Below are 13,779 nucleotides of genomic sequence, written 5' to 3' on the forward strand. Positions count from 1 at the left end.
CAAGAAGACTCTGGCAGCCTGGAAACTAGCTTTCACGCGAAACTTTCTTATTGTGGCTAGCACTTGAGTTAGTATTGATCTTGGGCCAATTGCAACAACAGTCAATAGGACGCAACGACTATGACTCTATAGCAGTTAGCGATACCGCTTCGCAGGCAAGTCGGGAACAGCTCTGGATTATACTGCAACTCAGGCAGGCGACAGGGTTTGTGAAAGGCTATAGCCATCAAAAGCGGTTAAAGTGGTGCACCTATTACTTACCATCCCATGCAACTGGACTGAGAGCGTTTCGTAAAACATCTTCAAAGAGAGAACAATTGTCGAAACGCCTGGACATTCATAAAGTATCATGCAGTTTTGTATCTATGAGACATGATCCAAATCGGCGGTCTTCTCTTCCTGCCATTTCGAATCAAACCGTTTTCATGAACAAATGTCGCCAGTGGTGAGTGAAGCCCCCCAGTCCTACGATATACCTGTATTACGTAACTGTCTGAACGGCTGTTGACACTTTTCTCGCATCTCTTTTAATCATATCTTCTATTCAGCCATTGCAAAAGTAAACCCCACGACGAGAATTATATACGTGCAACTAATCCAAGCTCTTTCAAAACTATTGTCTATCAAGATTCCCCATGAACTCTATAAACTATGCTCCAAACGCTTATGAGGATCCCTATCATGCCCAACAACAAGGTGGACAATTCATCCCGACTAATGCTCAAACAGCTGGCATCAACTACAATTCTGCCGCTCCAAATGCACCACAAAACGCTGGTCAGATGTCAATGCCAGGTCAATCTGATTTGGCGATGCTTGCTCGACAAGGATACATACAGCAGCGTCAAGCTCTAGCTCAAATGGGCCAGATGGGACAAATGAACCAGATGGGACAGATGAATCAGATGGGTCAAATGGGGCTCTTAAATCAGATGGGTCAAATGCCGCAAATGGCTCAGATGGGACAAATACCACCGATGGGTCATCCCAACATGATCCCTGGTAAAGGAGCACCTCAGCTAGGGCAAGACATGAGCCAGTATATGGCCATTACCTCTGAAATGAGAGAGAGACAGATTCGAGAGATAGCTCAACGAGAGGCTGCTGCAAGAGAGGCTGCGAAAAAGAAAGCAAATAATCGCGTAAGCCGTTTTGGTGTTGGTAAGAATCGAAAAGAGACTGAGTTGTAATGACAGCCAAAACCCACTCCTGCCCAACAGATGCTTTCCCGCCAAGCCGGTAATTTTCAACCGCCGCCTTCGACTAATGCCTATATCAGGTCTGCTATGGCTGTACCGCATTCTCAAAGTAATGCGCCTTCAAAACAGATGCCTCCCGTCTTGTCTACAGGCGAATCCATAGAACCATGGGCGGATTCATTAGACGAGATTGATGCCAGAGAGCTAGCAATGGCAAGATTCAGAAAGAGACACGAAGTGTTGAGTGATGTCTTTGGACCGGAAACCGTGAAGGAGATAACAGCCGCTGGGAAGGATTTTGTACCGTGGGCAGAGTTTAGTGAGCAATCACTGTTAGACAAGGTTGAGGAGTTGGAAAAGGATACAAAACTGTTGGAAGAGAGATTAGAATCAGATGTGGCAGAGTTCAAGAAGAAATTAGAGAGTATTGAAAACAAGGGGGTTATTGATTGATTGTCTGCTCATGCAAATAAGGACTATATTCAATTGCACGCTGCATTATTAACAATCTAGATTCCTCTATATCGACAACACAGAGATACGAAAAAATTAATCAAAATTCCAAACCTTCAATTCTCCTTCTCCATTGCCAGTTACAACACCTGCAATCTTTTGTTCGTCAAACGTCATGCACTTGATCTCCTTGCCTCCTTTAGCTTTTTGCCTGCTTGATCGCTGCTCCAGTGGCGGTCTAGGAAGAAACAGCGATCGAGCTGCAGAAGATATGGCCTGTGGATGTGGAAGACCTTGATTGTGGGGAGCTTCTTCGTTATGTTGCTCAGAATGTTGAGGACCTGAAGGCCCTTTCCAAACAGACCGTCGTCCGCCAGGGCGAACTTCTACATAACCCACAGTTTTCCCCAACTTGCCCGTTCCTTCTTCGGCTTTCCCAAATTCACTTGTGTCATCGAGTTCCCATACAAGTACACGACCATCACTCCCTCCGCTCACACAACGTCCATCAGCGAGAGCAAGACTAGTCACATACGAAGAGTGAGTCAACAACGTTTGTGAGTGACTAACCTTGGGTCCTGAGCATCCATCGGAAAGATGAGATGGTTGCCGAAGAGCAGGCAGAGATGTAAAGACTTCAATCTTGTTGTCCTCCCCTGCTAGTACACACCACCGTCCATCATAACCGACGCCTCGTATTTGCTTGACACTGACTACCGGCCGGACTGTTTTTGGCCACACCAATCTATCTTGTTCACAGCTTGACGAGGCTACATGGTACGCTTCGCCCCGGGAAACTTTAGGTGTTTGGGTAAAAGATGGAGTAAAGGAGATGTTGAATTCTTGTATTGCCACAGTCCAAGATGTTGGATAAACCGGAGTTGAGTATGTCAAATAAGCCTGAAACTCCATCACTTGCGTCTCGTCCGTCGACTTTGCAGGCGCTGCTGGTAACAAGCTAAGAGAAGCAGGGTGGAACGACACATCGGAATGCATCGTCCTTACGCATATAGGTGTTTGGCCTGGTTGCAGGTCATACATGCTCACATAGAACGCTTTCGTGCACACTACTAAGAGTCTGCCGCACATGACAGACAAGACAACAGGATCGCCTCGATCAGGCATATAGGCTCGTCGGCGGAGGGATGGCGGACGAGTTATAACTGGGCGAATAGCGTCTCGTGTCCATATTATACCTCCTGATGGCAATTGGCGGACCGTCAAGATGACAAACCCACCCGATTGGTAAAATACACCTAGTCGAGCCGGTAGCGCATCATTCCCGTTGCTTTCATTCTCTCGAAGTGCTGCATTCTCGTCCGCGCAAATAGAAGTGACGCAATCAGGCCTAGAGGGGTTACTCCATCCAGGCGGTGGTGGGATAATTCCCAGTGTTTTGACAGGAGTTGAGGGTGTCGCCGGGTAACAGTGGACAAGAGGTGATGAAGAAGATGAAGTGAATATGAACGCTGGAAATAAAGCCAAGTTTTGCGCCTGCGGACTACTTTGAACCACTGATAGATGCCGAGAAGCATATGTCGATGAAATGGAAGGGGAGGGCGAGGGTGGTAACGGTATACTAGTCTGAGACTGAGCATTGCCATGATACCTACTATAGTAAGTTTCAATGCACATCAGCAATGGCACACATACCAATTGGAACCCAGAGTCAGCAATTTTTTCCAATTGACCCCATCATGCCGTCTTGCGCCAACATCTTCAGTGGCCTCTTTCCCTTTGCCCTTTGCCTTCTCTCGCCGGTCATTATCTGTCGATGATACACTCGTTGACCTCGTAGGTGACGGTGGCGGAAACGCTCTAGACGGAAATCTGAAAGAAGGCCGCCTACGCAGCTGTCCTATATCCGGTATATCCTTGCAAAGTGCAAGCGTCTCGTGAGGATGATAGTATCTATCTACATAGATATGAGCACGCCCATACTAACCATCTCAGATCGCCTACCGAGATAGAGCGTCTTCCAGAGCTTTGGACAAGTGTCAGCTACATCCTAGCAGAACATCACATACCTGAGGATCCAGCACCATGTGTTCCCAGTACTTGCTCACCCTCTGGGCTCTCGCAAGATCCTCAGGCTCAAGGAAGGATAATATTCTCAAGAATATCTCTTGGAACGGGAAGAGGTCTGCCACAGTATGTCCATACCGTTTCTTTCTTTTATTGGGAAAAGATGAAGATGGAGAAGATAAACGTTTAGACATGACTTTTTATATTTTATTTTCGTCTGTCATTTCGTTTCTTGTATTCATACTTTTCCATCTCTTTGGCTCCATAGTATTTGCCACCCGGAGATTCCCTCATCTCCGTTAAATGATATTACATAATAGATAGCAACGATGCGCCACCCACGGTGTTTCGGCGTTTCAAGATCGAAACTTGATCATGATTTGTTGAAAATCGTTTGCGTCTTTTCTGCTTTTAACCGTCAAGTCCCAAAATGCCTCCTCAAGTCAAGACCAAGGGTGAGTATTGGGATGAATGGGACAGGAAAGAGAGAAGACGGACTGGGAAATGCGGATGAGCGATTAGGAAGAGAGCTGACATTGTTCTAGCCCAAAAGGCCGCCGCCGCTATGGCCGGTTCCAAGGCTGGGTAAGTTGCAACCATGGCGCTTCAGAAGCCAGGATGTGTAGACGAGATGAATTGGAGCTAACCAGCTTGCGCTATACAGTAAGAAGAAGAAGTGGTCCAAGGGCAAGGTGAAGGACAAGGCCAACAACGCTGTCGTTGTGGATAAGGCTATCTTGTGAGTCCCACAGAGTGTATCATGAGCGGTATCCTAACAACGAGGCAAGCGACCGCATCGTCAAAGAAGTTCCAACCTACAAACTTATCTCCCAATCCGTTCTCATTGACCGAATGAAGATCAACGGTTCCCTTGCCCGACGCGCCATTGCATACCTTGAGAAGGAGGGCCTTATCAAGCGTGTCGTCCACCACCACGCTCAACTTATCTACACGAGAGCAACTGCTGGCAAGGAGTAGATGTAGCATATGACTGTGATGGATCCTTTTAAACGGGAAATGTGTCGCACCCTCCACAGTAAAAGCGTAAAGTTGCATTACCCTCGGGCTCCGATGGAAGGAGGCGTATGACTAGCTAACCATTTCCAAATGTGTTGGCCGATATCCTGCATGATGGCTTGCACCTCTTTGCTCTCCGTGCTGTTTTGGACCATGACGGGTCGTCCAGCGTCTCCACCGTCGCTGATGGACGTGATGAGTGGCACTTTACCTGTTTCATGATGAGTTGCAACCCTCAACCGACACACCCACCTAAAACATCCAAACGGAGATCCTGGGCAGCCTTTTCAAATTTTGTACAACTCCCAAACAACTCATGCCGCGTTGCGCACGACGAGCAGGTGTAGTGCGACATGTTGAGCAACAACCCAATAATCTGTAAGCCACCTCAGTCAAACACCAACCACACTTCCTTACCGGTATCGAGACTTTGTTGAACATGCCCACTCCTTTTCTCGCATCCGCCAGTGCCACATCCTGAGGCGTAGACACAACCACCGCTCCATCCACAGCGACCAGCTGACCCAGACTGAGTTGCACGTCACCTGTGCCTGGCGGCATATCAATGACCAAGACATCCAAGTCATCCCTGGTCCCAGCTGGCGATAGAAAAGTCCAATCCACGTCAAACAATAGTTGCTGTACGGCCTTCATCACCATCATGCCCCGCCACACCACGGGCGAGTCCTTTTCTAGCACGTCAACCCAAGCCGTTCTCTCGCAGCTCACCGATAAGATAACCTATCGACATGGTCTTGATGCCGTGATTCTGCAACGGCAAGAGCTTCTTCTCTGCACACTCTCAGCCTTGCCTCTCGCTACGCACTCGCCACACACTCGCCACGCGCTCGCCACACACTCACCATCGCTCAGCATAGGCTCCCCGACGTCCTCCAACCCCATCAGCTTTGGAACACTGGGCCCAAAAACATCCAAATCCAACAGGCCAATTCTCGGCGCTTCATGACGCGGTGACGTGGCGAGCAACGACAACGCCAAATTTACCGCCACCGTACTCTTTCCGACGCCGCCTTTGCCACTCGCCACCACGACGATTTGCTTGACGCCTTTTATACGAGATTTTTGAGGAGGAGCGCCCCGGCGCGGGATAGACGGCGCCGGGTGTGGATTTCGGCGGGGAATGCCCTACCAGTGTCAGACCACACCAAGGCCGAGCACTCACTAGCGGATTTTCATGTGACGGGCGCAGACAAGATCTGTGCAAAGGCCTAGACTGGGTCCATTGTCGGTAGAGCCGGATGGACAGCATGGTAAGATAATGACGAGAAGAAAAAGAAAAAAAAAAGAAAAAAAAAACACGCGTCATCATTTTTCAACATAAATACACAGAGGTGATTTTACATTCTTTTTCATGTTTCTTCATCGCCAAGATGGAGATGACACCGCCATTTTCCAAAAATAGACGGCCAGGGGGCGCTAGGCCCAATCCGCACGGCAGCACGATCCCCCAGCTTGACATTCCCGAAGGCAACGTCCGTAAGTAGTCCGACGCTAGCGCCATGTTGGATCTAACACCGCTGCCACTAGCCGGCATCAACGTCGATCAAGCCGGCGACGGCGGCTGGTGCCAGCCGTCACCCTTGCCGGCCCTCGCCCTCCGCCCCGCACGGACGTCGGCGTCGTCCACCCGTCCGAAACTCTCACTGCCACCGCTCGGGCCACCACCGGCCGCGCCGTCTCGCTCGGCACCGAATCGGCCGAGCCTGCTGAATGCGCCGTCGGCGATCGGCTACGGAAGGCGGAGTGAGCCGCCTCTCAAGCTCGCCATTCCTGGGACGGCGGCGGGGAGCTCCGCCTCTTTCGTGGGACACGACTATCCCACGGAGGATCATTTGGAAGAGGATTTGTCGTTGGAGACACCGACCGCGGCGAGTTTGCATTTGAATTTATCTTGTCTGTCGTTGGCGAGCGAGGACACGAACCCGACGCTGCAGGCGCGGAGCAAGGACTATGAGGGAGACGGCGAGAGCTCGTACGGGTACGGAAGCTTGAACAATGGGCTGAACGGGACAGGCAGAGACGCGTTGAGGGCGATGACGGCCGATATCAAGCAGGCGTTGAGAGGGAGCAGGTTTGACTCTGGCTTAGATCTGGGTGGGCCGAGCAGGACGGCGAGCAGGACGGCGAGTCTGAGAAGCGACGAAGGACGTCGATGTGTATCAGGACAAGAACGGCCGGCCTCGGTGCCAAGGGTGGGCTATCAGCCTCGCTCAGTCTCGGCAAGCGTCAAGCCGGAGGAAGACGAATGGGACGCGGAGGAGGAGAAGCGGTCGCCGACGTTTGACCCGGAAGAGTTGGTGTTTGTCCAGAGGCTGGGAGAAGGGACCGGTGGGTCGGTGGACCTGGTACGGGACGGGAGAGGGCAAGTGATGGCAAGAAAGGTCATCAGTCGTACGGCGAATCCGGCCATCCACAAGCAACTGCTGAGAGAGCTGGAGATTTTGAATTCGTGTTCGTCGCGATACATTGTCAAACACTATGGCTCTTTTTTGGCTGACCATGATGCGACGATTGGTATCTTGATGGAATATTGCGAGGCAGGCAGCTTGGACTCGCTGCTGGGAAACATGAAGAGGAAGAGCATGAGGTGTTCAGAGCACGTTTTGGGGAGGATTGCTTCTTCGGTAGGTCTGGACTGGGTCGGCTAGGCTGACGGGTAGGTGTTGAAAGGTCTTGACTATCTGCATCAACGGAGGATTATCCATCGGGATATCAAGCCATCCAACATCCTCATCACACGAGATGGAGCGATCAAGCTGTGCGACTTTGGGGTCAGCGGTGAGCTGGTAGAGTCGCTTGCTGGAACATTTACCGGCACGAGTTTCTACATGGCTGTATGTGCGAGAGATGTTGGTTGACTGGGCTGACATTGGATAGCCTGAGAGAATACAAAACAAGCCTTATTCAATCAAGGCGGATGTGTGGTCCCTCGGGATGTCGTTGCATGAAGTTGCCCATCTGAGATTTCCCTTTCCTCCCGAAGGAGACAGTCAACACGTTGCGCCGATTGAGCTCTTGAGTTATATCGTGACTGCCCCTGTACCTGTTATGACCGATGACCCAAGTATTGGGCGGATTTGGACAGAGCCAATTAAAGATTTCATGGGTCAATGGTGCGTATCAGCTCTGAAAGTTTCTCGACTAACGTCAAGTCAGTTTGATCAGATCTGGGACAGATCGACCGTACCCATGGCAGCTTCTCCAACACCCATTCATCTTGGCAAACGAAACGAGAAAGATCAACATGGCCAAATGGGTTGCTGCGCTCTGCGATTGGCCCCTTTCGTGATTGCCTACATCTTGCGCCTCCGACCTGAATAGACTGACAACTTTGTCACCTCAACCTCTTGGGTCAGATGGTGTCATGTCTTGGACTTTGCTTGCCAGTTATCCAAGCACCTGTTACAGTTGATCAAATTTCAGGTGCACACCATTCAACTCTACTGCCCGCCATCTCATTGTGATACTATGCCAAGCAACATCCATTTTATAGCACTTGACAAGGTCATGCTGGCAATGAATACTCTGCATTTTGATACACCGCCATATACGTTTATCTATAGCATGAATTTAGAATGCATAGCATGGGCGTGTCCAGCCATCTAAAACAACACAATACAACCCATCACCCATCTATTCTTCCTTCAAGTCTGATACAAAATATCCTTCAAACCCGCAAAGCTCAATACTTGACACTCTCCACAACGAAATTAGCTTCTACATCCTTGGCCAGCTTATTCTTTCCCTCACTTTCCTTTTTCATTTCCACTGAAGGCAACGCAGGCGGCCATCGCCTCGAGCAATAGACAATAGCCACAGCCACAAAGACAGATGCAGCACCAGTGACAATCGTCGCAATCTGACCATTCTTGAAGCGAGGTGCTTCCACGACTGGCCATGCCACAATCTGGTACCACAAGTTCCAAATGTTGGAGAATACTAGAAACCGAGGTTAGCTGGTCAAAGACAAAAACAACTTACAATTCATAGAGAACAGAGTCACGGACCTCACCACATCATCGTCTCTGCACAACTCATTCGCCCACGCAAAATTACTCGCTTGTCCAGCATAACCAAACCCACCGATGATGTAAGCAAACCAGTGTGCGCCATAGTTGAGATGATCCCAATTGAGGAGCATGACGGAAGAGATAAAGACAGCGACAAACATGATGGGATTGACGATGAATCGGTTACGTATCACATCAGAGATGACTGTGAGGATGTAGGTAGAGATAATGGCAGCAGCTGTAAAGATGGAGGGGTAGTAGGAGACTAAGTAGGTTAGCATAAAATCCCAGCTCGACTCAAGACTTACTTTGCCTAGCATTGTACCCAGCAGATTTCAACCACAAGTTGAATTCAGCGTATACACCGACCTTCTCGAAAGCAGTCGCAGACAAGGTAAAGAGAATGGTAAAGAGGTAGAATCTCCATGTGGTGATTAACCTCTTGAGTGACTTGCCGAGGGTCGTCCATGTCATCTTATCAAACTGAGTGTGAGGAAGACGGCGGATACACATCTCTCGTTCTTCTTGGGTGAGCCAGACTGCGTAGGTGTCAGTGGCGTTTTGATATGCTTCAACTTACACGCTGTGGTGGAGTGAGGAGAACCTGGAAACATGAGAAAGCCATAGATGGCAATAGGGAGAGTGATGGCAAAGTCAATGATGAACAGGTACTGCCATCCCCTATACCCTGCTTTGCCGTCAAGGTTGGTCATGATGGCGCCCTGCATGACACCAGAGAAGAGAGTACCACATTGAGCTGCTGTTGCAAACTAGGCAAGGGTTATTCAACATCCTAGAATGAGATGGGACGCACGACTGCTGACCGCTTGCCCAGTTCATAGTCCTTGTACCATGAGCCGAGAATGTACTGTAGGAGAGTGAGCGATGTTCGGAGGCAAGTTGCCTTACATGAGTCCCGCTAAAGGTGGAAGCTTCAAACAAGGCTTGGACGAATCGAATGGCCCATACCTGATGGGGGTGGGTGACCCCTAGTGGTTTTCAGCAAGACACTCAACTACTGGGCAAGCCTTACAGGTCAGACCCAGTGTACACAAGCCCCAAGCAGCCATGCAAAAGGGAAACCAAAACCTAGGTGATACCCTTCCAGATGATAAGATGAGGGCAGAAGGCCATTGGCCCACCACATAGCCCGCTGTGAACAAGGAGTTGGCATAGGTAAAGTCGTTTCCCTTGACTAAGGAGTCATCAACATCGATCCACGGCGGGAGGATCGCCTACAGTTTATGTCTTCCTTCATACCAGTCGTGTACTGGCGTGGTCAGCAGAGAGCAGGTTGTGAGGTGGATACTCACAGCGTTGGCAAGGTTGGCTCGGTCCAAGTCTGGTTGGTTATGAGCTGCCTATTTATGACCAGCTCACAGTTGCAAAAGTCTGCAGTACCCGAGTCAGTCTCTTTTCATTTGCCTATCCAACCAGCCTACATGATAAACAGACATAGGAAAGAATCACCAGGTCTAATTTGAGCAATAACTTGCGCTCCTTGGGATCCGATGGAGGTTTCCCCCAAAATATTGTCTCTATCTTGACCTGAAGTTTTCCCATCTTTCAATGCGTGTCAATGAGACGATCAAGATGTTGGGTTGAGCTAAAGCTGACAATCTATAGCTGAATTGGGAGATCAGTATTATGGATCCAACATTGTCATTATACGAGACTCACCGCTTGTCTTTCACCTTTAGCTCTCTGTTCCTTCTAGATGATGATCCCTCTGGTTTATATGTTGACGAGATGATATGCACAATTTTGAAAATATAAATGTGTTAGAAATGCAAAGAGACAAATGGTAAATCTTTGTCGAAGAATGAGTAATGGAAAAACGCAAGGCATGTTGCGGTTAGGCATGTGGATGACTGGCACGCCTAATTACATAGCTCGTAGATTAGTTCTGGAGAAATTCTCATAAACATTTTTATATTCTCTGTTATATATGTTATCTATATTAACGGGATCAAATTATTGGCAATCTCGGAATTTGCTTTTTATCTTCGGCAAAAAAGAAACGAAACTGAAGATTAGATTCATTAATCTTTGTTTCTTTTCTCAGGAACCATCAATCTAGGCACTATCTTGAGATTGCCGAGAAATCAATGTTGTTGTGACTTTCATCGGTTGTAGGATTGAGATAACGAGAGGAGAGTTATGAGAATTTGGCAACAAACCATCCTACACCTCTAGTCCAGATGCTCAGGCGTTGATAGCTTTGTCGACAACGCCAGTCAACTTGATAGCCTTTTCTTCTTCCAGTCTCTGTGTCAGGATTATGGGCAGGGAAAGGCTAGGGGAACACAGAATATTGTGTATGGCTCGGACATGGTATAGTTGGATGACTGCGGCAGAAGTGTCAAAGATATACGGAAGGACTGATCATTCATAGATCTGCAGAGAATGAATGTTGATAGCTATTTGAGTCTATTCCAGTTAGACACATCCTGCCCAAGCTACCTCAAGTTTCAACGCCTAAAGTCCAAAGTCTGAGAGCCAACCCAGAATCCTGACAGGGATACGCCTTTCTGGCGATATGAGGGCATCTGGAGCTGCAACCTCGGCTCTAAATACGTGCTGTCGGCTAGGAGTCTGTGTACTTGTCGTGATGAAGATGATCGTTGGATTTGTGATTTAAGAATCAAGAAAAACAATCATCTATATATTTATTATCTTGCCAGATTTTATCGATAAATAATCTCGGCTAAATATTGTGTCATACAAGATAAGAGAGTTGTTCGGTTAAATCCATCTGGTGTTCACGAATCTCGGCTGAATGTTTGATCAGAAAACTCGGGTACCTTAACTTTTAACGAACTGGTAAAGAAAACATTTATTAGTTGGAATTTTTCTTTTTGCATTTACTTTTCACTCTACATTCAAATTGTTCTTATACAGCCAGTTTTGGATTGATGTTACTACATACAGTCAGAGTTGTTCGTACGGCCAAGTCTGTCCCGTATCGGCTTGCTGCTAGGTCGTTTTCATCCCTGGACCTCATCCCTGATGAGCCATCCACACCTCAAGTGGTGACAGAGAGAATCCCAGGGCCCAAGGGGATTGCTGCTGTAAGTGTTGGCAATGGTTGTGGAGGTATCTGTGGAGGGCCTGTAGCTGATGTAGAACGAATAATGTAGTCTGCTGAGATAAACACTTTTCAAGACTCCAGGACACATGTCATTGTGCCAAATTATGAAATCTCAAAAGGTATGTAGCTTGGTTGAGGTAGATCGCAGCACTCATAAGAGACGCAGGCAACTATTTGGTGGATGCCGATGGAAACGCCCTTCTCGACGTCTTTGCCCAAATATCATCCATTGCTCTGGGTTATAATGTACCAGCCTTGTTAAAGCTTGGCCGATCTGCACGTCGGAATGAGTTTACATGTCTTGAGAAACATGGCTGACTGGATAAAAATAGGAGGAGTTTGTCAGGGCAGCGCTTAATCGTCCAGCTCTGGGGTCTTTTCCTCCTGTGCAGTGGGCTGAATGGATAAAGACTGGGCTCTTGACGGTTGCACCGAAAGGACTGGATCAATGTATCACAACTCTGTGTGGTAGCAGTGCTAATGGTTGGTTGAATCATTCTATACGAGAACTCTACTGATCAAAGAGCAGAAACGGCATTCAAATGTGCATTCATGGCTTACAGGCAGCGAGAACGTGGTAGTCCAGATGCGCCTTTCAGCCAGGAAGAGCTTGGTAAGAGCAACAGAATCATTACACATGGCATTGGCTAATATCTCATAGAGTCTTGCATGCTCAACCACTCCCCTGGAAGTCCTCAACTCTCTGTGCTTTCTTTTAAATCTGGCTTCCATGGCCGTTTGTTTGGTAGTTTGAGTGCTACTAGAAGCAAAGCCATTCACAAAGTATCTAGGCGTTGTCATTCTACAGATATCGACTGACACTGAAAAGGTTGATATTCCAGCTTTTGACTGGCCAAGTGCAGTCTTCCCCTCTCTTAAATATCCTCTCCAAGACCACGTTGCAGAGAATAAGGCTGAAGAGAAGAGATGTCTGGAAGAGTACGAGCAGATCTTGATCAACAGGTCCGTATTGAGTTATAGGCCACCATATCTTACATCCGTATTAGTAAACTTACAAATCCCGTCGCTGCCGTCATTGTCGAGCCAATTCTTTCCGAAGGCGGCGATAAACACGCCTCTCCATCCTTCTTCCGCTCTCTGAGACTCATTGCTAGAAAGCATGGAGCTTTCTTCATTGCGGATGAAGTACAGACTGGTGTAGGCGCCACCGGTACATTCTGGGCCCACGAAAAATGGGGTTTGAAAGAGGGAGAAGAGCCTGACTTCGTGACATTCTCGAAAAAGATGCAAGCTGCCGGCGTATACCACAAAAAGGAGACTCGACCCAATGCGCCATACCGAAACTATAACACATGGATGGTGAGTATTTTGTCGTTTACTCGTCTCATGTTAATCATACGGATGGCCCAGGGTGACCCCATTCGAGCTCTCCAAGCTCGAAAAATGATTCAGCTCATTGGTGAAAACAATCTAGTTGCCCATACTGCGGTCACCGGTCAACTCTTATTTTCCTCTCTGTCGTCTGTCTTTTCATCTTCTGCTGTGTCTGGCAAAGTGTACAACTTGCGAGGCCAAGGCCAAGGCACCTACATCGCCTGGGATATGGCTTCGCCTCAGATGAGGGATACTTTTCTGAGCAAGATGAGAAACAATGGTATTCAGATTGGTGGCTGTGGAGACGCAACCGTGAGACTGAGACCTATGTTGACGTTTGGAGAGAAGCATGCGGATATTCTGACTGGTACGGTAGAAAAGGTCCTGAAAGAGTTGTAAAGCGCTTTGTATACATTTTTGAAGTTAGAAAAGATATTTTTAAGTTTAAAATAAAAGTAAATTGAATGATGCTAATGAAAAAGGAGTAAAGTGCCACACTCCCAATTGCCGTAATTTCCAGACAATGGAAGAGGCCCAAGCGCGTCCCAGGTACTTTGTCTGGCACCGCGACTTTTGAATTAATAACAGTAATTAAAACATTTCATCTTTCTCATCTAATTTGTTTGAT

At 48.1% G+C, this 13,779-nt stretch overlaps 7 protein-coding genes across 7 annotated transcripts; 4 read left to right on the top strand and 3 right to left on the bottom strand.

The window, feature by feature from the left end:
* Positions 1-635: 635 nt before the first annotated feature.
* On the top strand, positions 636-1,652 carry L203_102083 (uncharacterized protein; the record flags this gene model as incomplete). Its single annotated transcript, XM_066211512.1, has 2 exons — positions 636-1,142; positions 1,197-1,652. The coding sequence occupies 2 exons, from the start codon at positions 636-638 to the stop codon at positions 1,650-1,652; spliced, it is 963 nt and encodes a 320-aa protein (XP_066067609.1).
* A 96-nt stretch (positions 1,653-1,748) lies between these two features.
* L203_102084 (uncharacterized protein) lies at positions 1,749-3,871 on the bottom strand (the record flags this gene model as incomplete). Its single annotated transcript, XM_066211513.1, has 4 exons — positions 1,749-3,261; positions 3,306-3,567; positions 3,615-3,636; positions 3,680-3,871. The coding sequence occupies 4 exons, from the start codon at positions 3,869-3,871 to the stop codon at positions 1,749-1,751; spliced, it is 1,989 nt and encodes a 662-aa protein (XP_066067610.1).
* A 236-nt stretch (positions 3,872-4,107) lies between these two features.
* L203_102085 (uncharacterized protein) lies at positions 4,108-4,655 on the top strand (the record flags this gene model as incomplete). The annotated part of the gene is made up of 4 exons (XM_066211514.1): positions 4,108-4,132; positions 4,223-4,262; positions 4,342-4,416; positions 4,466-4,655. 4 exons carry the CDS (start codon positions 4,108-4,110, stop codon positions 4,653-4,655), a joined length of 330 nt encoding a protein of 109 aa, XP_066067611.1.
* Positions 4,656-4,732: 77 nt separating this feature from the next.
* Positions 4,733-5,964, bottom strand: L203_102086 (uncharacterized protein; the record flags this gene model as incomplete). Its single annotated transcript, XM_066211515.1, has 7 exons — positions 4,733-4,905; positions 4,947-5,070; positions 5,142-5,293; positions 5,340-5,381; positions 5,424-5,486; positions 5,558-5,653; positions 5,700-5,964. The coding sequence occupies 7 exons, from the start codon at positions 5,962-5,964 to the stop codon at positions 4,733-4,735; spliced, it is 915 nt and encodes a 304-aa protein (XP_066067612.1).
* A 121-nt stretch (positions 5,965-6,085) lies between these two features.
* On the top strand, positions 6,086-8,004 carry L203_102087 (uncharacterized protein; the record flags this gene model as incomplete). The annotated part of the gene is made up of 5 exons (XM_066211516.1): positions 6,086-6,191; positions 6,243-7,339; positions 7,433-7,549; positions 7,593-7,828; positions 7,872-8,004. The coding sequence occupies 5 exons, from the start codon at positions 6,086-6,088 to the stop codon at positions 8,002-8,004; spliced, it is 1,689 nt and encodes a 562-aa protein (XP_066067613.1).
* Positions 8,005-8,397: 393 nt separating this feature from the next.
* On the bottom strand, positions 8,398-10,288 carry L203_102088 (uncharacterized protein; the record flags this gene model as incomplete). Its single annotated transcript, XM_066211517.1, has 10 exons — positions 8,398-8,654; positions 8,697-8,990; positions 9,034-9,264; positions 9,330-9,495; positions 9,540-9,593; positions 9,635-9,714; positions 9,759-9,920; positions 9,965-9,995; positions 10,039-10,067; positions 10,168-10,288. The coding sequence occupies 10 exons, from the start codon at positions 10,286-10,288 to the stop codon at positions 8,398-8,400; spliced, it is 1,425 nt and encodes a 474-aa protein (XP_066067614.1).
* Positions 10,289-11,640: 1,352 nt separating this feature from the next.
* On the top strand, positions 11,641-13,550 carry L203_102089 (4-aminobutyrate aminotransferase; the record flags this gene model as incomplete). The annotated part of the gene is made up of 9 exons (XM_066211518.1): positions 11,641-11,796; positions 11,866-11,935; positions 11,983-12,092; positions 12,149-12,299; positions 12,346-12,429; positions 12,478-12,599; positions 12,646-12,779; positions 12,824-13,136; positions 13,188-13,550. 9 exons carry the CDS (start codon positions 11,641-11,643, stop codon positions 13,548-13,550), a joined length of 1,503 nt encoding a protein of 500 aa, XP_066067615.1.
* Positions 13,551-13,779: the final 229 nt, after the last annotated feature.

The sequence above is a fragment of the Cryptococcus depauperatus genome, chromosome 2 (genome assembly GCF_001720195.1).
Source record: "Cryptococcus depauperatus CBS 7841 chromosome 2, complete sequence".
Classification (NCBI taxonomy): domain Eukaryota; kingdom Fungi; phylum Basidiomycota; class Tremellomycetes; order Tremellales; family Cryptococcaceae; genus Cryptococcus; species Cryptococcus depauperatus.